The sequence below is a fragment of the Echiichthys vipera genome, assembly GCF_963691815.1.
Source record: "Echiichthys vipera genome assembly, chromosome: 5".
Lineage (NCBI taxonomy): Eukaryota > Metazoa > Chordata > Actinopteri > Perciformes > Trachinidae > Echiichthys > Echiichthys vipera.
The window spans coordinates 27,523,507-27,548,748 of NC_139830.1; the positions used below are offsets into that span (position 1 = coordinate 27,523,507).

General features: G+C 40.1%; 1 protein-coding gene across 1 annotated transcript in view; it reads left to right on the top strand.

The window, feature by feature from the left end:
• The window catches only part of sptbn4b (spectrin, beta, non-erythrocytic 4b), a gene marked incomplete at its 5' end in the record, with an annotated part of 78,102 nt that overhangs the window by 39,621 nt on the left and 13,239 nt on the right, over positions 1 to 25,242 (top strand). Inside the window, 7 exons of the mRNA XM_083914248.1 lie at positions 17,178 to 17,441; positions 21,144 to 21,368; positions 21,554 to 21,643; positions 22,911 to 23,189; positions 23,390 to 23,520; positions 24,384 to 24,588; positions 24,843 to 25,088. Coding sequence (XP_083770374.1) covers positions 17,178 to 17,441; positions 21,144 to 21,368; positions 21,554 to 21,643; positions 22,911 to 23,189; positions 23,390 to 23,520; positions 24,384 to 24,588; positions 24,843 to 25,088 — 1,440 coding nt within the window. The remainder of the gene's footprint in view (positions 1 to 17,177; positions 17,442 to 21,143; positions 21,369 to 21,553; positions 21,644 to 22,910; positions 23,190 to 23,389; positions 23,521 to 24,383; positions 24,589 to 24,842; positions 25,089 to 25,242) is intronic.

Sequence of the window (25,242 nt, forward strand, 5' to 3'; positions counted from 1 at the left end):
GCTTAGTGCATTTCTTTGTTTTCATCTGAGATGAAAGTATGTAATATGGCTTACAGTAAAAGAAACAAAAACAACCCACTCAACACTTGTCATATTGTACAGCACTCAAACAACACTGAAATCTGTGAAATACTCAATTTTCTCAATATTCGTATATTTATTCTGCAAAGAGTCAAACTCTCTTTTGCATCCTAAAGATGTATTCAACACACACACTCAAAATCTTAATTAAAGATATGGTCAGCAGAGAGATGAAGAAAGAGATGGTTACGTTAACATGTTTTTCACACTTCATAGAAAGCTGTGATCATGTGTGATACAGAAGTGCTGGTGAAGATAAAGGGTGAGAAAGCAAATTTTTATTTTATTTTTATTCCCAGAAAGAAGCATCACAGTGGGACTGGCCTAATCTGGCCAGGCATATGTAGCAAGCGCCGTTCAGACCAGTTTTCTTAAATCTGTGCTAAGTGATCAGACAGTGTGAATGCAGTGCATTCAGGACGCATTGAGATCGGACCGCTCAGGCCACATTCGGAGGGGTTCTGAGTCACTTGTATCTGGATTCATTTAGCAGTGTGAACACACATGCAATCTGAGCCACAATGATGGACAACCTTCTCAGCTGTGAGCAGAACTATGTCCATATTCACTGACTTTGTCCACAACTTCTAAATCAATGGTAGCTCTGTTGATTTGTCTTGCTTCATTTTTGTATTTTTAATGATTATCATTTTGAAAGTATTTCTCACAGAAACCACAGAGAATTAATTGTGTGATTGAGTGTGAGTGTGACTGATTGTGTTTTATATTATATGTTTGTCTGTGTTTGGATAGTAATTATATCTTTAGGTTAAAAAAATTACTAGATATATTACTGCAGATATTCCTGTTCTTTCTCTGTAACGTGCACCATTGCTATTGTCAAACCAGACCTATACATTCTTCACAATAAAAGTCCCCCTTTGTTTTGTTATTTAAAAGCTTTTATTATGAAGCAGCAAAATCATGCAGCATCGTCATATAATGCACCTGAAAATTTGAAGATATTACACACAAACTGCCATTTGTGAGAGAGAAAAGTTACAACCACCAGCACACAGACAAACTGTAGGCCGCCTCATAACACGTTTATGTTTTAATTTGAGAGTAACGACTGAAATTCACACACAACACAACAATAACAAAACACTTGTTTCATTGAAATATGTAGGCTATCTATATGTAAAAGGAAATGATAAACATACAGAGCAGAGAAGTGAAATCAGATCACAAGTGCTCACTGAAGACGCATGTGGAGACACATTCTACTGCCAGGTGTGAAAAGACGTACTGAGAGCTGTCCACCCGTGATCAGATCACTCAGATGTGTTAATACCAGGTGAGGACAGCCCTCTGTCTCAGCAATACTTCTTCAAAGAGCTGACTTCGTTTTAGGGCTAAATAAGTATGGAATATATTATGCCAGTGTGGTCCTTAGTATAGTATAGAAGCACTAAAGTGTATTGGTGTGTTAGCAGCTCATGCTCTTCAGTAGCAGACTGCAGTCACACCAGGTTGTCTGGCTGTTGGCAGATACACATGGTTTAGCTTCTGAAGTTGTATGTAGTATCTATCCTCATCCCAAAAGCCTGCTCCATGGCCGTTGCTTAGCAACTTACTTTTTTGGCAAGATAAGATTCATAGGATTTGGCATATTATCATGGGAATAGTGATAGGGAGTTGTACATGTTTCTGACTAGTGTTAGGATATTATTCTGTCCCTTTGTACTGTACTAGAGCTGAGGACCTGATATGATAAACATTATTTGTGCATCACTGTCTAAAAACAATAACAAAAAAACATCTTTGGGCTGGAATATGAATCCTGGTTGAGTTAGGTAAATACTCAGGTGAATTATTACTGTATTATTTTAGAACTGCTTGTGGTCCTGTTCACTGTGGTACAGTTCTTCCTGTCCAAAGACTGCATCTTGTGTCCTGGTTGTGTCTATCTGCTTTTGTCCTCTGAGAGTCTCTAGTCTATTTATGTAATCGGGTAAGAAGCCCTCTCTGCTGTGAAGGACTCTGTAAAGCACGTTGCCTGGTTTTTAGCTTAGCGTCAGACATCTGTAAATGTCTGTATATCTGTATTTCAGTGTGTAGAGAGCAGAGCCTTTTTTACCGGGGAATTAAACAATAATCTAATCTGTTCAACTCAAATGTCCAGAGTGAAAGCATACTTCACATCAAGGTCTCCCCCTCTTTTTGTCATTAGCAGCCTCCTTAAAGTCAGAGGCAGATTTTAGCTCTGTAGTGGCTCTAGCTAGGCAAACATCAGGGTCAAAGCATAACATGACAATTACTGACATTAGTTGCGTGGGTGTGTCTATAGTGTACACTCACCTGTTTACGTTGACTCTGGTGGAAACAAATAATTGTGACAAGGTGCCTGAAAATATCTTCCAAGAGAACAGTTTTGTTAATGTTTACAGAAATGCAAGGCCTTACAAGGTCAAACATCATTAAGTGAGATTTGTTTTTGTTCTGTAAGTCCACTCACCAATTCTCCTGGGATTTAGATAAAGAGAAGACGGGACACCAGGTTCTAAAATAAATGTTTCTTTTTTAGTATGTAGCATCCTAGTGTGTTTTGTGCTGCTCTCCATTCTGAGCACCACATTGTGCAAGTTGTTTGTTCTTGCACGTTTGGTCTGAAACCGTAATAATCCTGGTATTTTACATGATGAAAAAAACTGACTTAACACTTGTGTATGGTCCAGTTTTTTTTATGTTTCACCTTTGCCAAAGGTGCTGTTGACTGTAAAAGCTATGAAGTAGCACAGGTGGGGACTCTGGGAAATCAGAAAATTCAGGAATATCAGAAATAAATACTAGAGGGCAACTGATATGGACAAAATGATAAGGTTAGTATTTTATTATTTTTAGTTATTTATTCTATGATTCCATACAATCTTAAATTTCTAAACAAAACAGGTTGAATTTGGGAAATTGTTTATAGTAGCCTAAGGTACATGAACGTTAATAGTAGCAATAGTACAGGGCTCAGACCGCCAAATGGCCATAACCTGAGTGATTAAAAAAATAAATAATAGTAACCAAAACAATAACAACTTTGTTAACTCGCTCTACGTGCATAGACACGTGTGATGAGCGTGCACTAAACTAATTCAGTCCGGTTTTAACAGATGTTTCGGCAAGTTTTTCATGTTTCTGCTTAAACACAACAAGCAACAGCTCTAATAAAGTGTCATCACACTTTTGAACATTTAGTTTTCTCCCCCACCGTTCCGAGGATCAGAGGCTGTTTGTGTGAAAACACGCCCCACTGCAGCGTGTCTGAGAGCTGCTCCACCCTGCACATAGCCTGGGCGGAGAAACATTCTCTGCTACCAAAACAGTTGATAACATCGGAGCTTATCAATAGTACGGTCTAATAATAATAATAATATCTAATAATCATAATAATTTAGCCCCAGAGCTGTTACCAAGATTCAGAAGTTGGCTATTCGTCGATAATGTTAGCCTACCTGTAAGCTGGTTGAAGGCTCACTTTTAACCACTTTCTTCCTTCGGGGCCAATATGGAGAAATATCAATAGTGGTCAAAGTAGCAGAGGTGTCAAGTAACAAAGTACAAATACTTTGTTACCTTACTTAAGTAGACTAGTTCTTTTTACTTCTACATTTTCACGCAATTATTTGTACTTTCTACTAGTTACATTTTAAAAATAGCCTCGTTTCTAGGGGTGGGTATCGAAACCCGGTTCTAAATTTCCCCCGGGGCAAGATTTTGAAATACCTTAGTTTCAACAGACTCTGACCTTTCTGCTCATGAACAGGCTGTGAGTGTCAGAGTCCCATCCTCCTGTGCTGGGGCCGGGGTCTCGCTAACTCACCGCTGTCTGTCATTCTCTCACACACAGCGCTAGAGAGATGGTGGAGAGAACTAACCAGAGGCTTTATTTCACCAAAACTGACGCAAATACAGTAGTAATGCTAATAAGTGCAACAAAGGTTTTACATGGAAAGGGACACGAGCAGCCTCTCAAACATGTAAAAGTGCCTAATATTCAGATGGATAAATGTAATGTCTTTGACAGCCTAGATCACAGTATTAAACATGGCTGTTCATTTATGACATACTGATGTTTCTTCAAAACGGTGCTGCTGATTTGGCTTTCAAAAATGTTTATTACTGTACAGTTTGTTAAGTACTTTAAAAGGTACAAGAAAATAAAGCTGTGGTTCATTCAATTCTCAATTTGTTATTTTATTTCTCTAAAAGAGTACCGATAAGTAGTACCTTTTAAAGTACAGGATCGATAAGCAGTATCGGTAAAGGTAGTAGTATCGTCAAAATCTTAACAATACCCATCCCTACTCGTTGCATCTATTTCGTTTTTGCTTGTTTTCATCACGGCTTGTCATCGTTCAAAACACGCACAAAATAAACCTAGCCAGATAAATCGTGCTATCTGGATAAAGCGAATTTGAACATAAAATCCTGATCAAAATCTTAAGACCAGTTAAAAAATGGCTTAAATTTGTATTTTGCACTGTTGGAACTTAACAAGGTTCTAAGTGGAGCTTCAAGATGCAAAAAGAAGAAATGGGAACAAGAGACCAAACGTTTTGAGCAGGTAATTTATTTAAAACAACAATTAAACTGAAGTAGGCTGTTCATCAGCTGAGCAAAAGTTTAAGACCACAGCCTTTAAAAGCCACAATCTGTGCAAAAATTTGGATTCCCTGTCATTTCTTGTCAAGTAATCGTACTGTGAGGATCTCTTGATGACAAAGGCAAAGATGTTGACCGTCTTTGAACGTGGTAGGATTGTTGAGCTGCATAAACAAGGCCTCTCACAAATGGCCATCGCTGCTGAGGTTGGACGCAGTAAAACAGTCATTTTCCATTTCTTAAAAGATCCTGAGGGCTATGGAACAAAAAAATCAAGTGGTAGACCCCAAAAAATCTCACTGGCACTGAGCCGGAGGACCCGAATGGCTGTCCGTCAAGACACGGGACGATCCTCGTCCCAAATTAAGGCCATTACTGGTGCTGACTGCAGCTCAATAACCATCAGACGGCATCTGCACAGGAAGGGCTTCAAAAACAAGAAACATCTTCAAAGGCCACGTCTACTTCAACGCCACAAACTTGCCCGTTTGCCGTCCCTTTGCCCGTCCCTTTGCCCGTCCCTTTGCAAGGGAGCACCAAACTTGGGACATTCAAAGATGGAAGATCTTTTTATTCTCTGACGAGAAAAAATTGAACCTTGATGGTCCTGATGGCTTCCAACATTACTGGCATGACAAGGAGATGTTTTCTACACAGCCCAGTGGAGGGGGTGCCATCATGATCTGGGGTGCTTTTTCCTTTAATGGGACAATAGAGCTCCAGGTTGTGCGGGGGCGTCAAACAGCAGCTGGCTACATGGAGATGTTGCAGCGGGCATCCCTCATGACTGAGAGCCCTCGTCTGTGTGGTAATGACTGGGTTTTTCAGCAGGACAACGCTCCAATGCACAATGCTCGTCTGACCAGGAGGATAACATCACTCTTTTGGACCATCCTGCATGTTCCCCAGATCTTAACCCAATTGAGAACATTTGGGGATGGATGGCAAGGGAAGTTTACAAAAATGGACATCACTTCCAGACAGTGGACACCCTTCATGAAGCCATCTTCACTGCTTGGACCATCATTCCCACTAGCCTTTTGGAAACGCTTGCATCAAGCATGCCAAAACATGATCTACAATAATGGAGGAGCTACTCATTACTGAGTCAGATTTTGACACTTTAAATTGAGTTTTAGGAGGTTTTTGAGTGGTTTTGGAGCTGTGGTCTTTAACTTTTGCTCAGCTGATTAAAAGCCTACTTCAGTTAAATTGTTGTTTTCAATAAATTACCTGCTCAAAACTTTTGGTCTCTTTTACCCATTTCTTCTTTTTGCATCTTGAAGCTCTACTTAGAACAGTGTTAAGTTCCAACAGTGCAAAATACAAATTCAAGCCTTTTTTTAACTGGTCTTAAGATTTTGATCAGGACGTATGTCATTTCGACACCCTATTGGTTGTATGGGATGCACATACATCTGTACATGACACAAATCACCTACACTCCAACAAGGGAATAGCCGACTTACAGTATGGAGCCTAGTCCAAAGATGTGAGAACTGGAGTGAAAAGTCCCAAACAAGCACCAGCAGAGAGGTTGGTAGCCAGAAAGGCCAGCCAACCATTCTACATCACTGGCCGTACCTTGAAGAAGTGGGTGGACACAAAAAACAACTCCTTTTGAATGCGCTGAAACTCTGCACCCAAGAACCTCCAGCTAATGGCTTTCAAAATCTCAACAACTTCAACATAAACATTTTACTGTAATATTACATGATAGTTATTTTGGCCTATAGAAATAGTGTTTTTTAAGGGAGGTGCGGTTTTATACTTTAAGTAGTTTTCAGAATCAGAATCAGAATCAGAATCAGGTTTATTGCTAAGTATGTTGGACATACAGAGAATTTGACTCCGGCTTATGCTTTGCTCACAGTTTCCAAACATTTAACAGGACAAACCTAAACATAACAATAACAATAACATTTACATAACAATAGCAGAACAATAACAGAACAACACAGAACAATAATTTAAGATAAAAAATAGAGGTAATATTAAAAATAGGTTAACAAGTAAATATGAGAAATTTCAAATTGAAAGATAAAATAATTGTGCAAAGTAAAGTGACCAGGCTGTTATAAACCAATACTTTATTACTTTTACTTGAGTAAAAAGCTCGAGTTGATACTGTTACAGAAGTGTTTTTAAACCCTATTTTCTATAATTCTACTTGAGTAATGAACTTGAATACTTTTGATACCTCTGAAAAGTAGCCTATATTATTCACATTTTTTTTTAAGAGAAAATTTTCATTAATGAACAATCAAATATATAGGGCTTTGAGAGATACGACTTTAGCCCATACTGTTTTCTTTCTGGAAGGTGTGACATTGGCTCAACCTGCTGTTGGCCAATACCGATTATTTTCCTTTAAATATCGTTGTGCGTATTAATCGGTCACCCTCTCATAAATGCAGCTGTTTAATTGGCTTTGAAACCATTGAACTCAAGAACTGAACTACAGTCTGAAAACTAAACTACAGTAAATGCAGTTGTGACCACCCCATGCCACCCCTTCCAGGAGAGGAGGTGAAAAGCCAGCAGCTGATGACAGTGCACCCTCTGTGTTTGTTGTGTGGGAGATCTTGTGGGAGTCTGAGGATGGAACTGTGTGAAAAGAGCACATAAATGAAGACTAAAACAGTAGTCCTCCTTCAGGGTGCAGTTGAGCGTCAGTGATGGGGGAGACTCTGGCAGAGGAGGCCTTTTTGGATGATTGTGATGCATCTTCTGTTCCCGTTGTGACGTCAAGTGGCCGGCAGCAAGTGGAGTGACTTGTCTCCTCTTCCTGTGCTTGGAGCGGTTGCCAGGCAACAGCTGTCCAATCCCCTCTCCCTTCTCCTTGTCTTCCCTCCTCTCTTCGTACAGCTCATGTGTGAAGGTCATTCCTCCTTCCCTCCCCTTCTCTCTCTGTCTGTCTCTCTCTCTCTCTCTCAATCTCAATCCTCTCTCCTTCAATCAGGGGACAGGAAACTCGTCAAGATTTAACGGGAAGTGATGTAAGACACAGACCAAAGGAGACTGCTTTGAAGTGTTTAGATTCAGCCTCCAACAGTAGGTGTTAATGTAGTGTAGTAAAGGAACCAAATCTAATAAGCTGAGGTTTGCAGTGTTCTGAATGTGTAATTCTGTTGTGAATCGCTGATGTTTAATCAATAACTCTGCGTTCTGTCGCTGCAGGATGACTAGGTTTCCTTAACGGGCCAGATAAGCAAATCTGAACACACAGTCTGCAGATCATATCTATAACGGGAAACTTTGACATGGAAATAAATGAAAACATTTGTTCCACAACTGAAAGAAGAAGGATAAATGCCCAAGTGTACTTTTTGTTGAGCCACTTGTGCAGGTTTCTGGTTTCTTCATTGAAAATAGAACCTCTGTTTTTTTATTTACAGAGGTACAAATCAATATGACTAGTCTGCACGCCTTTACAAGACGTGTCGCTTGTAAAGATGTGCCTAGTCATTCTGTAATGTAACTCTGCAGTGATTTAGAGGAAATAGAAGCTGCTGGCTGTTACGGGTGATTTGCCTCAGTTGCAGCAGATTGTGTTTGTTTGTGTATGTGAGTATGTGGGGGAGTGTGTGAGAACACACTGAAAATGGCTTCTTCCACATGCAGTTCCTAGTCTAAATCCAATGGGCTTTTGATTCCTGCCCCCTCTCTCCATTATACCTGATAATTAATTGGCCTCATTAACCCATTACGAATAAGAATCTCTGCGGCCCTGATCCCATTCTCTTTTGCTCAGTCTGTGTGTCATAGCACACAACCGTAAAGAGAAGAATAGTTTAAGGTGAATAGACTGTGAATAAGCTTGTTATTTTAATTCATATTTGAATGTTAAAACATCTGGTTGGTGTTGGATCTCAGTGGTTCTCAGAGTGATGTATTTTGTAGCTTCAATAAGTATATTTGTCCAAAGAAGTTTTAGCGGAAGTTTGTATGAATTTAATCATGGGATTCCTCGAACTTCATTTATGGATTCCTGCTGGTTTTGATGTCAACTAAAAAGAACAAACGCTAGTGTGCTCGCCGTGACCCAACGGCCAACTGCTGCTTGACAATGTTACGCCAAGTGTTGTGGTTTGCACAGAGACTAGACTGGACTGTAAATCACTCAAAATGACTAATCGACTGAACTAATCGTAGTCAGCTAAGACCAAATGGCCGGTTAGTCAATTAAGTGACTAAGCGGGGGCTGCCCTACTTTGTTCCACAATATATTTTACCATATTGTTTAACATGATATTAGACTATTTTCTTCATATCCATGGTTTAATAGATATCTGCTCTACTTACTCCTAAACCTGGTTTATGTTTCCATTAAAACAAGCAAACAAACTATGGCACTATTATCATTTAGTTTCTAATTCAAAATGTCTCACAGTGTAACGGTACAGAAGCTTTCTCTACACTGGAACCCTGCTGTTAAGACTGAGAGAGAGCGCATCTTTGACTGGCTGTCATGCACACCAGAGGGGTTAATACCTAAATGTTATTGCAGGATTTTGAGCATTAAGCACAAAGTCTGTTTATTCCGGCAAGATTTCAATGCTTTTATTTTTTTTGCAGGACAATAGCGAACATCTTATTTTCTGATTACATTCTGATTATTTTGTTTAAAGTGGAAACAGACAACTTTCCCCCTAGCATTTCCAAGTGGTATTACAGTTGGTGCCGCTGCTGAAGACTTGGTTCAGACTACTGAGCCTCTGTGTCATTACTTTATTAACTTCTTAAGTATAGACACAACTCAAGCGCTATCTTCCTTTGTGCCGGAAAGCAAGCCTTAATTTTCGCAGGAGATCGAACCCAGTGGCAGACCGGAGATTGTACCAGTTGGTGGTAAGGAGATCGTATTTGGCGGCAGACAGAATTGCATAGTGAAAGCGATGCTTATAGGAAACCAATCTAAACACAGATGGTGTCATTATTCTATTGTCATTACATTGTGCATTTACGTCATAATGGTAAGTTAAAGTAAATAACTTGTGAGAAAGGGAAGTGCAGTGAAATTAAATGAATCCCAACAGTGTTTATCCTATACTTCCTAAATCCTGGCGCACTCTGAGATTTCTGATGCTCTCTGTACAAAAGACACACTTAGGGTACTGAGAAAGACAAAAGTAAAATAAAGTTTCTCCAGTCAAAGTGATGCTTTTACAGCAGCACAGAGGACAGAGGAAGGCACTTTTGGGTAGATTGGTGCTCACAGTGCTCATCTCCTGGCTCTAGATGGTCACCTTTAGGGAAAATATGTCTTCTCCAGCGGTGTGTGAGTGTCTGTGTTCAGTAAGTGCATACCTCTCTAATCTCTACTCTGTAAGCCAGAGCAGACTGTTGTATGATGTATTTGCGCTGTGCTGCAGTAACAATGTGGGTAGTGAACCAGACAGAGATGAATTAAAAGAGGTGTAGTTTGGCAATGTGTAGAAGCATATCAGTTTATATACTGTATGTGTTTGGTTGAAAAATAAACTGTCTGTAGGCCCAAAAACTGACTGTTGTCTCGGACATGTCAACATCATTTGTCATCACAGAAAACCTAAGAATCATTTCCAGCTGTCTTCAGCTGTATCCCAGTTCAATACATGCAAATTCTAAGAAATATATGCTGTGAACAAATACAGTAGTTAATATCAAAGTTTCTTCTTTAAGCTGTTAGTAATACCAAAAAAACTTACTTTTTGAACTGAAAAATATGTGTGTTGTTGGATCACACTGCAACTTTGGAACGGTACTTCTCCATTTCTTTTGTGAATTACATTTTTGAGGAGTGCGCTATTGCTGCCCACTATTCAAAAATCACTATAGTTTGTGTGCATTGTGAGCTTTGAGTATAAACACATTACTTACTAAAAACCTGCTTTAAATTAGTGTATTGCAAATGGTAAATTAACTTGTACAGGTCCGACCACTCACACGACAAGGTATTTTTACACTCCTTGACACATATTCACACACTTATGGTAGAAGCTGGGACCAATGCCCAAGGACAATTCACATCCTAACTGAAGGAGCTGGGGACCGAACCGCTTATCTTCCCATCAGTGAATGACCCGCCCTACCTCCTGAGCCCTGATCTCGGTGTTCTCACCAATGAAGTAAATATTGACACAATAGCTGCAGTGGCCTGTGTGTGACAGACACATTGACCGGCAGAGTGTTGGCAGTGACGCTCAGGAGCAGATGTCTGCTGTAATATACAGACCAGACAGCAGAATGAGGACAGCCCATCTGTTACTGTTAGCATCAGTGTTCTGTCAGGAGTCCTTGCTCCCTGTCCTTCTTCATTTAGCCTGTTTTCTTCTTTTGTTCTCGCTCATTTTGTTTTGGTTTATTATTTCCAGTCACAGCAGCATAGACCTTCCTTATCTAACTAAAATTGAAGGAGTTTCTGTCTGTCTGCCCTTCGATTTTCTCAACAACCGATCATCTGATCTACGTCCCATTTGGTGGGTGTATCACTTAGGACTCAGGGAAGTGCAGTGTTGAGTGTAAGCCCTTGAGATAGTAGTGTAGTGTGTTACTAACACTCTGTGTATTAAGGGGGGGCCCCTATTAACTGTTGCCCTGCTGAACGGCATGCAGCCTACAGATGACTGCTGGCTACAGAACATCCAAGAACAGATGAAGAAAGAGAGACTGGAACAACCCGAGGTGTTACATTGTCGCAAACTCAAACAGTTCAAAATGAAAACTTCTAGCATTGCAAGGGGACAAGTGTGATGCAGGCAGGTATGTTTTGAATGGGCACTGCACTAGTTAATATAATTACTGTACCCAGCTGATTCAGGAGTTTAGGGCTTGTTTTTTTTCCTTTTTTCTTTTATTGTAACATTTAATTAATGTAGGGAATAGCATGCAATTTATGCAATAAAAAATATACTTTACATATATGGAAATTTGATAATTTACCATACATATAGAAGAAGAAGAAGAAGAAGATTTCCTTTATTTATCCCGCAAGGGGAAATTCAATTTTTTTCCTCTGTTATTATTATTATTGTACAGATTACACACACACAGGAATACACACATGCACAAACAGGACCTATATACATGCAATTAATGGAGAGATGTCAGAGCGAGGGGGCTGCCAATGTCTCAGCGCCCCGAGCAGTTTGTGGTTTGGTGCCTTGCTCAACAGCACCTCAGCAGTGCCCAGGAGATGAACTGGCATCTCTCTAGCCACCAGTCCACGCTCCATTCATGGTCCACACAGGGACTCAAACCGGCGACCCTACGGTTCCCACACAAGTTACCTATGGAAGGACTGAGCTACTGCCGCCCAAAGTTATAGTTATGATTCTACATCTGCAGTTGTGGAATACGTTAAATGTTTTATTTGCAAAAATATCTGACTTTTTTTTCTTTTTAGAAAAAAATTACTTGAAACAGAGTGGAGGGTGAGAAACCCATTAGGAGGAATACCTTCCCCTTTTTTGTCAAGCTTTTGTCTTTATGGGACAGTTGATAGTGTAGAGGCAGACAGGAAATGAGGGGGGAGAGAGGGGAAGGATTTGCAGAGAAGGTCTCAGGCTGCATCTGAACCAAATACGTTGTTATCTGGTTGTGTCAGGGCGTCCGGGAATACTTTCTGATTTCTGTCACATGACGTTTTTAGATTTTCTGCCTTACATAGTGTTTACCATAGCCAGTATATAATGGCTGAAAGCGCAGCTCCACTTCCTCCCACTGTACAAAAGTTAAACCCCAAAATCCCTGATACGGGCACCACCATATTGCAACCAGCCTGCACAGTAGAGATTGGGCGGTATAAGCGTGTTATCGAAGTGACGTCAATACTTCCATCTGACAAATTGTGAGCCGATTCAAGTTGATTCAAGGCTGTCAATCATGACCTTTATAAGTTATAGCCAATTAAAACCAATTCAAAAAAGTACCAGAAAAAAAGAGCTTGAACAAACATCAATGTAATGTACTACCTACATTGACAGAAACCATCTTTGAGAAAAATTGATTTGAGTTGTACTTTGATTTGGTTTGGCCCGTGTCCCATCCACTAACATGGGAGTAGGATTTATGACCTATACTGTAGCCAGCCACCAGGGGGCGATCCAGGTGCTTTGGCTTCACTTCTGGGGAGCTGTGAAGCCGTCTATCTTTATATACAGTCTGTGGTATGTACTACAAGAAAAGGAGTATTTGAATCCTTTTAATACAAGTAAAAGTAATTTAGTTATTCAGTGCTTCCATCAGCAGATGACCAGGTAAAGTTGAGCCCACTCTATTAGTAGAAAAAGAAAAGGACCCAGCAGTACCGACCACATTAGGCAGGTGATGTCATTGCACAAACTCCATAGCAACGAGCAGGAGCATCGCTTTTACAACGTTAAATGGGTAGCGCGTCTTTAAAGTGGGGCGACTTGCAAAACACAGATTTAAAGAGGAATGGTCCAAACTGAAACAGTAAAAAAAACAATGTCTTTCAAACACCATTGCCTAAGTTTGAAAACCAGGCTGTTTCTAAGATTTCTGTGTCTCCAAGCTCAGTGACAATGGAAGACGTTATGCAACTGTTTTCAGAGTCCAAACTGATCCGATCTGAAAGTCAGTTGGATGTGTTGGATTTTCCTTCACATTTTTATATTTGGATCAGTTCGCTGTGGGATCTCTGCAGATACTGTTCGTATGAGACGTGGAATATTATGATCCTCTTTGAGCTGCAAACTGAGTAAGTGTGAGTGTGGAGTAGTGGCTCTGAGTCAGTGGGTGAAGCTGCTCAAGCCCACACAACCCTCCCACTTACCGCAGAGGACGGCCTGCATCAGCAGCCAGGCAATCGCTACACCAGAATAAAAGCTGACGCAACGCTCTAACACCGGAAGTTACAGGACAAGGAGTGGTGTAGTGTAAAGCTTTTAATTCCTCTCTGTTATCCGTGTTTGCTAATGTGTACACATAGTTGCTCCTGAAAGATGCCCATTATAACCACATTCATCCCCAGTTTGCTTTGCTGGAACAACTGGGAGTTAACTGCAGTTTCATAAAATATGTGGTTTTGAGGAAAAAAACAATACGTTTATTCTTATGCCTCTCCTTTTCTTCTATTTTTTATTGTAACCTTTAGTTAATGTAGTAAATGGGAGTTAATGAGGGAGAAATATGTATTTTCCATATATGAAATCTGATCTAGTAATTATCATATCATTTACCATACGTTTATTCATACATTTGCAAGATATTGTAGAATATTTAAAATATGGTATTTACAAAATATCTGACATTAAAACATTACAACTAGTGCCATTTTAATGTTGTAAAATGCAGTACCATAGATTTGGTATTTTCCACATGTTACGCAATACACAATATTTGACTATAACAAAAATATATTGATATATGTTTGATTTGACATATTCTTTTTACAGCATTTTGAAAATGAAACTCAATTGCCATGTGCTGCAAAATATGTAAATTTAGATATTTTATATTTCGTAAAAAAAAACATTTTTTTGTAATATTGACTTAACATTAACAGTCACATCACCATATGCAGTTATATTTGCTATCTTGTAAGCTGCAATGTTTTTAGTATTACTTTACATTGTTCTATGACTAAGCCTGTCTTTATAATACTCAAATTGACACTGTGGAGCTACCTTGGTGAAATCAGAAATATCCTTTCAACCATTCTCACACGGCAGGTCCGGGGGGTTTGGACCGGAAACCTTTTTATCACTCAGTGCCATCCAGTTTCCAGTCATCAGGCAGCCCCCTGTGTCTGTAGATCTTATCAAAACCTGAGCAAATCAGGCAGGATATTGTCCTCTTTGGATGATGAGTCACTGCTCAAATGTATTTTACCGTCTTAGTGTAATGTGTTAGCACAGTCTGAAATTACTGCCCACTGAGCACCTAATGCTGGAAAATGTAGTGTGTGTCAGAATATTAATATTATTTGCTCTTGAAGTTTCAAGATTGTGTTTCATTTTAAGTTCTGTAACACAGTATGATGGAGTCCAAAACTAAATTTGTGGCATGTGTTAGCCAGCAAGTTTTACATGTTTCTGAACACCCTTTGCAAATGTGTATTTGGTAACAATTATGAATTAGTCACACCCTTGTTGGTATAAATTGGCACTGGTTTTTTGGTCGATTAGTTCACCACTTTGGTCCGGACTGAAATGACTTAACAACTACTGGATGGATTTCCATGAAAATGTGTTCACTGTTCATGGTTCCCAGAGGATGACTCCTACTGACTTTGGTGATCCTCTGAATTTTCCTCTGGTGTCACCGTGAGGTCGGCATGTGCTTTTAAATGAAATGTGAAACTTGCCCTCATTAGTATCCATCATCAGGAAAAATTGTAATAACTTTGGTTATCATCTGACTTTTCATCTTGCGCCATCGTCGTGTCAAATATTCAGTTTGTCCAATACTTTAGTTCATGGCTACAAAACTAAACTTCTTCTGTCTTTTGGGTTGAAATGGCTTTGTTCCGACAACACAAAAAGCATTTATAAATGTAAAGAAATATTAGTTAAACTGTTTGTGTGTTCGTTTAAGTGCACCAGTGCCAGAGGACTTCTTAATGTTAGATAAGGTGCTAGCCAGTAGCAGCCATATTGTTGTCATTTAAGGGGGTTAAATATAGACACTGAACGAATAATAGCTTTGTAAGTTGTATATGTAAGTAAGTAACAGATACATTGAGGACACTGGTTTTGGTAGACACAGGTAAATTAACCACCAAATTTTCTTTTTGTTTTTATAAGATATTTTTCTTTCTTTGTTTCCTTCTTTTTTTCTGTATTTCTCTCTCCAACACACACACACAAACACACAGGCTGCGAAAAGACGAATTGTAATTGGATGGGGGAGGCAAAAATGGAGAAAAAGGAAGGGAGCAGGTGTACACAAGGAATGGTGGTGTGTGTGTGTGTGTGTGTGTGTGTGTGTGTGTGTGTGTGTGTGTGTGTGTGTGTGTGTGTGTGTGTGTGTGTGTGTGTGTGTGTGTGTGTGTGTGTGTGTGTGTATGTGTGGTGCGTGGGGGGTGGGTGGGTGTGTGTGTGTGTGTGTGTGTGTGTGAGAAAGGGGGTTTAGTACTGAATGAGGTACAAAAGGGGGCAGAAATATGAAAAAGAGAGGACAGAGAGAGAAGGGGGAAGGGGAGTAGGAGGTAATTTATGAGGCATTTTAATACGATGAGGTTTAATGTCTTCACACAAACACACACACACGCATCCTAACCCAGTTCTGCAATGTCTGCACATAATTATCCAATCATAAGATCCAGCGGATATTTGTAGATGTGATGAAGCAGAGAAAAGAGACCGTATGTGGCTCCTTATGATTATATTCAAATATGGTGTAATGATATTGGTCTACGAAACTTCAGCATTCCGAGAGCTCGAAGTGACGTTTTCAAATGTCCTCTTTTGTACGATCAAGAGTCCAAATAATTAAGTTTTGGAAGAATTAGAAAACCAGAAAATATTCACATTTGAGAAGCTGAAACCAGTGATGTTTTGCCTTTTTGGCTTAAAAATGACTTGAAATGGATTATTTCAGTCAGATCACTCAGAAGTAGTTTATTAAAATTGTGAATCATTGTTACAATAATTCATTTTTCTCATAGGACGAATTGTACTGAGTGCACTATTGTGAAAGAAAATGGGTTCGGGTTTTCTGATTGTTGATCAGACAATGTGGTCACAGATTGTTGACATTTTATAATCCAACAGATTATGAATTGTTAAAAAAAAAGTTATGAATTTAATCCCAGTCGTGTCTAGATGGTTACCCCACCCCAACTACACTACTGTTAACCATCTAAGCTCTGCCTTAGCCATCTCCTGAAACTTTTGCAAATCTTGGGTCACCATCTAAATGCAACTTTTTATCCCTGTATTTGCAACAGATGGTTTAATTGTTCCCTCTCTGTCTTAAACGAGTATATCATTAGAATATCCATGTTCTTCTTTCTTATGTTCTTATATACATCTTCACTTCCTCATGGACACCACACCTGAAGAAAAACACATTAGAAACTTTATTCTTCTGACTTAAATCTCATGAGCTTCTGTTATCAGGGTAGATGATCTGATTAGATTTTGGAGTATCTTTTGGCATAAATTTGCATAGTGATGAGGAGAAAGTGATTAATATGAAACTGAAATAAGCTTAAAGATTATGAGTTTATGGTGATGTGTCCCAGGTGCTGTGCAGAGATGCAGAGACACAGATTCACTGATTAAGGTGGTAGTTGCTTTACCTAGGGACCTTATTATCATGACAGGTTATGTTTGTATGGTGATTATGGTGGGACATTTGGTATCTTAAGTGAGTTTTGTGTTCAGTATTTACCTGGAGTGTTGTGTATGCTTTTGACTCTGCTCTACATGCTCAACTGTACATGGTCTGTATTCATTATCTTCTTTAATGGTCCCTTCTTAATAAACAGGAAAAGTCTGACCTCTGTCTCACCACTCTCCCTGTGCTCCTTCCTCCTCCCATCCATCCAGGAGGGCCAGCAGCTGATCCAGGAGAAGCCGGAGCTCAGCGCAGTGGTCCGGAGGAAGCTGGAGGAGATCAGGGAGTGCTGGCAGGATCTGGAGAGCACTACCCAGGCCAAAGCCCGCCAGCTCTTTGAGGCCAACAAGGCCGACCTGCTGGTGCAGAGCTACGAAAGCCTCGACCAGAGACTGGGCCAGCTGGAGGGTCAACTAGTCTATGTGGACCAGGGGCAGGACCTCACCACTGTCAACAAGCAGCTAAAAAAACTACATGTACGTAGGATTTAAAAATATAAAGTGTTCTTCACTTGATTCTCGCAGTCATTTGAACCAGAAACCATCTGGTTAAAATTCCACCTCTACTCTACATTCTCAAACTTCGTGAGCTCTTCAAAGTCTGAACAAGCGGAAAACAATGATTTGACCTTTTTTCTTTTTTCACTTGATTCATTATCAGAGGAGGCCTTGAAGCTTAGAACTACAGTACCCAGTATTTGATAGGAGAATGAACAAATACTAAAATAAGATGTATATATGTTTAAAAGAAATATACTTCTGTATCCCATGAGTTGGTCAGCTCAGGGCTTTAGATTATTACATTACAAAGACATTTTCTTCAAGATAAAGATTCATATTTAAAGGGGCAATGTATAGTTCCTGGCCACATCCTCCAACAAAATAGGGGGTACTATCAACCACCATTATCAACCATCGTGCAGATAGCCGCTTTATGGTGATAACAGAAACCTGACTGCACAAAAACATCCATTAAAACGTGGAGCTAACAGGCTGCTTTGTCTACCCGCACCCCTGCTGAGTGAGTCACCTCCGCCAGAATGGAGTTATGTCTCACCACCGGCCGCATAAGTTTGCTTTGTGACGCGTTAGATGCATTATTCACGCTGCTCAAGTTGAAATATTTCAACTTGCATGGATAAGCGAATGGCGCAAATTTCACATCTATCCACAACATTGCATTGACTTTGTACGACGGCCTAATTTTTTTTTTCTTCATTCACTGTCGTAACTTTGAATGCAATCGTGCTGCCCAATTTGTGTGAAATGCAACGGATGTGAACACGACATTAGAGTCTCTGAGTACCCGTCCATTGTAACAGTCTGTTAAATGCATAATCTCAGTTCAGGTGTAGATTGCTTTAGTTTTAGGTGTGAAGCTGTTAACTGTGAAGATGGCCGATGGACGCTACAGTTACTCGCTACCACCTTTCGAGGCACAAGCGGTATTACAAGACAGGACGGGTTGCTAGCTGGTTATCATGCCAATTACAGTAGCTATCTCTGCAGCATAAAACATAGACGTTGTTGACATAACATCAAAACTGTTACTTCTCCAGTCTCCACACAAAAACTAAACTAAATGTCAACTAAATTAAACCAAAAAATCTGACCACATCTTGCACATTGCACCGTTAAATGTTTAAGAAAGTCCTTTAAGAGCATGTTCGGTTATGCTTGAAGGTCACTTTTTTTTTTTTCAGTTTTTAAGTTTGACAAGAATTTATTTTTGGGGAGAATTCTGCATGTCACTTAGATGGCACTTCTGCTTTGTTTCGGATTGTTTTTTGCACTTTTTTTCAATCTAACAAGCACACAACGAGATAACAAGTGCTTCTGTTTCTTTTATGAATCACTGAAGCATGTTCTGGCACTTACTGAGTGCTTTTTGCCATAGCAAACAAGTTAATATGGCTAATGATAACAGTTGTAAGCATTTTTGGCCGATATATGCAATATTGAGCTAAAATCATACCATGTATTTATTATTTATATTCTATTTTTTTTTTTAGTATTCATTTTCTAGAGTACAAACAGTTTGACCTACATAGTGAATATGACTCTGTAGCTCTGCTTCTTTACTCTTTCTCACAATGGCTCACTGTTCACATTATTATTGCCACACAGTGATGGCCTCATCTCATTAATATTTGAACAAAACATCTTGTTTGGAAATAACTAACAACAGCATTTCTCACTGTGTGCCTGCAATGCTTTCCGTTCAGCATTTCATCTTGTTTCAGCAAAGTCAGGCTCTTTAACTTTAACTTTCACGGCAACATTAATTTTTAATTTGTGTTGATGTTTTTTTTTAACAATAAGCCATCAGCATTCATGCAATCTTTCATACAGTTTTCATTCCCGGATCATTTTACAAATACTGATGATTGGAAATATAGACGCCAACATCTTGGAGAATGGTATTATTGTTTGCCAATTAAATCAACAGATGTTGATGTTCTTTGATAATCTTATTGTTTTGTGATTGGATACAGCTTCACCTCTGTTAGTCCTGTGTTCAGTTATTTCACTACAGGAGATGCTAACTGGACATTAGTTCAGTTTACTGTATGTTACACGTTCACATTGAATTATCTTAAATTTACTGTGGAAATTAAATACTAAACACTGAGCATGTGTTTTTCTGATCAGACTGTGTGCACAGGGAGAGATTACATCACTGTAGAGCTGCAGCTTCAGTGTTTTAATCAGGAAAAATAAATGAGAAATTGTGTTGACATAGTTATTACTAATCAAGTACTGATCCAAGACATTGAACCCCAAATTGCTTGCGATGTGCATGGCAGCTTCACCTTCTTTGGTCTGCAAAGTAAAGTACTTTGCATATTTGAGTTCTATATAAGTGCAGTCCATTTACCAGTAACCAAAACATAATCAATAACTATACAAGGACTTATGTACATACAGTAGCAGAAGGCCTGTGGAGGGTGTAGACAGCTCTGAATCTCCTCACATACAGATGGCTGCACAGGTTTAAACATGGTGCCAAAAGTACTTTTCTACTTTATACTCATAACTTGAAATAACTTAATATTCCATAATTAAATATCCATTAGGTTCAGTTTCATGGTAGTAAACATGATGTAAGAAGGACCCTTTTTCTCTATACGTGCCGTTGGGATGAAACTTATCACTTGCCCTCCAACAGCGATGGTTTGGAGGAGTCCAGCTCTTTACACAGCAAACAACAGGCAGATGTGACCTGGGTTTACACAGAGATTCATCCTTTCATTACTTCATCATTTCACCGGACATGTCTCACTCTCCTCTCCCACAGCATTCTGCTCACAGCTTCCTTTAACAGGCTGCCATTAGCACTGCTTTACCACATCATCCTAACTCCAAACCAAACTCCACTACCCAGCATCCATCCTGGCAAGGGGTACAGTAAACTTCACTACACTTTATGTCTATCAACTATTTTTCCGCTGTTCTGGGTTATTTTCAGTCTCCTCTGTGCTTTCATGTCAGTTTTTTTTTAAAATAATGACATTTCAGTGAACTGAACACATGCAAAATTTCAATATATTTCACATTACTTTCCAGATATATAATCACTTTATAATACAAAGATTATTGCAGTTTATTATTTCTGTTGTGGTAGTTCTTCCATGTATACTTTACATGTGCTTTAATTTCAGGCATTACATCCACACATTTATATATAAAGTCTTATTGTGATTGTGTGACACTGTCCTTGGAAAGCACTTTTTGTAGTGCTTTTCTATTATAATTTTGCATTTAAAAAAACAACACTAAACTTATACTTTGTGAGGTAAAAGTGTGTAATTATATCAATTTATACTGTATAATAGTGTAGCTCAAAAATCAGAAACACATTTTTTGTTCTCTAACTTAAAACAATTTTAAATCTGTCAGAAATAAGAGCAATTCAAATCAAATCAAACGTGAATTCACTGTCAAAACAACGACAAACCCATTTTGCATTTCTGTCACGTTCCTCACAGCCCGCTCATCCCATCTTTATCTTTATCTTCTGCCATGACAACATGTCTCTTATCTACCTCCGCTCAATTTATTCTCTCTTCCTCTCACCTACCTCCATCCCTCTGTCCTAATTAACAAATCCTCTTTTCATCCTTCCGTTTTGATAACTTTCACTCTTCTCCTCCTCGTCCTCCTCCTTCTCCCCCTCAGACCATGGAGAACCAGATGGAGGAGTGGTATAAGGAGGTAGGACAGCTCCAGGTGCAGGTGGCCTCCATCCCACAGCAGACGCAGATCAAGGAAACAGTTGCAGGGCGTCAAGCGTTTGTGGAGGCCAGGATGGTGCGTCTCATTGAACCGCTGAAGGAGAGACGGCGCATCCTGCTGGCGTCCAAGGAAGTTCACCAAGTCGGACGAGACCTGGAGGATGAGATTGTGAGTTTGACGGCTGTTTGCCAACACTTTCATCACTTAAAAAGACATGTCATTTTGTGCATTCGTTCCCTGGAGACACTAATCTTAAACATAACCACATGCCTTGCCCCAACATTTACCCATACATTTTACCTAAAACAGTGCACACATATTCACTGCTGTGTTTCATTTTTTTGTGGTTGTAGTTGTGGGTCCAGGAGCGCCTCCCAATGGCCATGTCTCAGGAGCATGGCTCCTCTCTGCAGGCAGTCCAGCAGCTCATGAAGAAGAATCAGGTAAGAAATCAGAAAAGCCAGGCCCAATCCCAATCTCCACCCTACGGCCTAAACCCTGAACCCTCACAGACTCAACCAACGTCACCTGGTAAGAAGTTGAGTGCCTGAGGCTGAAAAGCCTCAAAAGGGTATAGAAAGGAATGTGGCAGCACTTTGAGGCGACATATCATGTTACCTTGACGCCAAAACCTGTTATGTATAATTGTGGATTTGGGACTATTTTTACCTTATTTATGGATCTTTACAGTGGAGGAGCCAATCGTTTTACCCATTTTTGTCAAAACAGCATCATTTAATAGAAAAGCTTGATGAATAAACTAGTTTTGTTATAAAGCCTATGCTTGCATTGTGTTTTTTTATGTTTATATGTTTATTTTAAATCCTTGTTAATGTTTCTGTGGAAAGGTAATATTCCAGGCTGAACAGCCCTGTGCAGATCCTCCTTGTTTAACATTTCTGTTCACATTTCCAGGCTTCCCTCAATATCCCTGTGTTTTAATGTGACAATGCTATAAATTCTGGGCAGTTCCCTGTGGCAAAGTCTGCAGATATGCAGACTTACGGAAATTACTCAGAAAAGGCTTCAAAATGTTTGCAAGAGAGTCCTCCAGCCCTTGACTATTTCAAGGTTCAAGGTTTCTTTATTAGTACCCAGGGGCAAATTTGTTTTGCATACGGGAGATTGAAGACACACCGCAATAATACAAAGGACATTAAACAAATACATTAAAACAAGTGACATCACAATATCAAAAATAGTCTCAAGTATAGGTAATTCTAAGAAAGTCATGACAAAGCGCTTTTACACACACCAACACACTCACTCACCCACTCACTCAAAGTGCCATGCATGGGTGAAGTGCTTCACCTAGTGCCAACTTTGTTTAGCTGCAGGTACAAAAGTGTTGAATTATTGTTTCAGGACAAAAGTATTCATTGACAGTGGCAAAGCCACAGATTCAAGATTTAGGAACACGCCTCAAAGTCTGCAAGTCCGTTAGTGTGGACATAGGGCCCTAGTGATTTTATCTCCACAAGTCTGCTACAAGCCTGGTTCCCCCTGTTGATACACTGTCACCGCCCTAATTTCAACTCTTTGGGGTCAGGTTACAGAAAGATAAGTTCTAATTTATCTGCCTCCATACCTACTTGCCGACCTTATTATATACTTTACTTGAGTTACTCCTGTAGTTCAACAGTGGATCTTATGATCATTCAAAACATAATATTGTAGAAATCAATCAATTGCCCTGTGCCTCTCTTCCAGACACTTCAGAGAGAGCTGCAGGTCCACAGGAGCAGGATCGATGACGTCCTGGAGAGGGCGGCGATCATCGCTTCCATACGCAGCCCAGAGGCCAACTGTGCCAGGGCAGGCCACGACCAGCTGTCCCAGCTGTGGGCTCTGCTCTGGGCCGAGACCGAGAGGAGGCAGCTGGTCCTGGACGCCATGTACCAGGCCCAGCAGTACTACTTTGACACGGCCGAGGTAGAGGCCTGGCTGAGCGAGCAGGAGCTGCACATGATGAACGAGGAGAAGGGGAAGGTGTGTGTGTGAAAATTACCAAATGCCCAGATGCTGGGCAATGAAAAAAAAAAAATGATTGTACCTAAAATCAGCAGTAATTCTTTATTATTGAGCATGGCTCTGACCTTTACATACGTAGAAGCAGCATTGAGTGTGCTATGTATGTATTAGTTTTAAAGTGAAACTTGTCCGTGTGTGTATTTTCCTCCTCCTACCAGGACGAGCCGAGCACACTACAGTTGCTGAAGAAACACTTGGTCCTGGAACAGACCATTGAGGACTACGCCGAGACGATCGGCCTGCTGTCACAGCAATGTCGACAGCTGCTGGAGATGGGGCATCCAGACTGGTGAGCATGTAAACACAGTTTTTCTGTCATTAGAAAATAAATGACAGGAATCCTCTTAACTTTCTACATTATTGCCACATCCGTCTTTGAATTCAGCCTTTATTTTGATCTCAACGACACACCTGTAAAGTGCATCTTGCATTGTCATGACCCAATTTTGGTCATATAATCTGACATAAATAAATTAACAAATAAACATAAAATAGTATATATCAAAGTATGCAGACTCTGTGTTAGTTCTCGCTACAGTAGGTGTCTCCAGGACCACATTTTGCATCACTGTCACAGCTGGTAAATAAACATAAACTAATATATACTGTATAAAAGTATGCAGACATGGTCAAGAGTTGTTCACACCAAACATCAGAATGGCTTTGACACTGGAATTACTGTACTGTCGGTGCCAGACAAGTGGTTTGAGTATTCCCGAAACTGTTTCTTAAGTTTATAGAATGGTGCAAAAAAAAACCTAAAAAAACTACTACGCTGACAGGACAGTAACTAAAATAACCTAGATGTTAACAACAGTGCAGAAGAGCATCTCTGAACGCACAACACGCTGAACCTTTAAGTGGACTAGAGTAGCAGAGGATCACAGTGGGTTCCACTCCTGACAGCTAAGAACAGGAACCTGAGGCTACGGTGGGCACAGGCTCACCAAAACTTGACAGTGAAAGAAAAAACATCCTGTGATCTGATTAATCTGGATTTTTGCTGCCACATGCAGATTGTAGGGTCAGGGTAAGGGGTCTTACCGAGTATTAGAAAGGTGTGAAGCGTATAAAGTGGCCACTGAGTGTAGATTGTATATCAGGATTTCAAAAGCCTCCCTAATTCATCTTTGTCTCCTCTCTTTTCCACAGCGAGCAGATCAGCAAGCGTCAGTCGCAGATCGACCGTCTGTATGTGTCTCTGAAGGACCTGGTGGAGGAGAGGAAGAGCCGTCTGGAGCAGCAGTACTGGCTCTACCAGCTCAACAGGGAGGTGGACGAGCTGGAACAGTGGATCGCTCAGAAGGAGGTGGTTGCCAGCTCGCCCGAACTGGGTCAAGACTACGAGCATGTCACTGTAAGTGTGTCGACAGATGGTGTCTGCGGGTGAATCAAAGATTAAGAAACAGTTTTTATAAGTCATATACGCACTGGTCTTCTTGATTGATTGATTGTTTATGTGAAGTTACAACTGTTGATTGTACCAACTTTAAATAATTACTTTTATTCATTTAAAGTAGCTAATCTTCAAGATACCTGAAAGCATATGGAGAATTTACTCTCTTCTTATATTTCCTATTCATCTTACCTGCTCCCCTGTCTCACCTCCAGGTCTTGCAGGAGAAGTTTACAGAGTTTGCATCAGAGACGGGCAGCGTGGGGCAGGAGCGGGTGACGGCTGTGAACCAGATGGTGGACGAGCTGATCGACTATGGCCATTCAGAGGCCGCCACCATTGCTGAGTGGAAGGACGGGGTGAACGAGGCCTGGGCTGACCTGCTGGAGCTCATGGAGACTCGGGGGCAGATGCTTGCTGCCTCACACCAGCTGCATAAGTTCTTCTCTGACTGCAGAGAGGTAAGGTGCCTGAGAAACAAGACAATTCACTGCATGATATGGTGTTTTATACCATAGAGTTATTCGTTTTAAAGGGAGCAGATAAATTTAGACTTTCTGGAATATCACCTCAGTTTACTGTAGCCAAGGCCCTCATGTGGTGAGAACAGCAAAT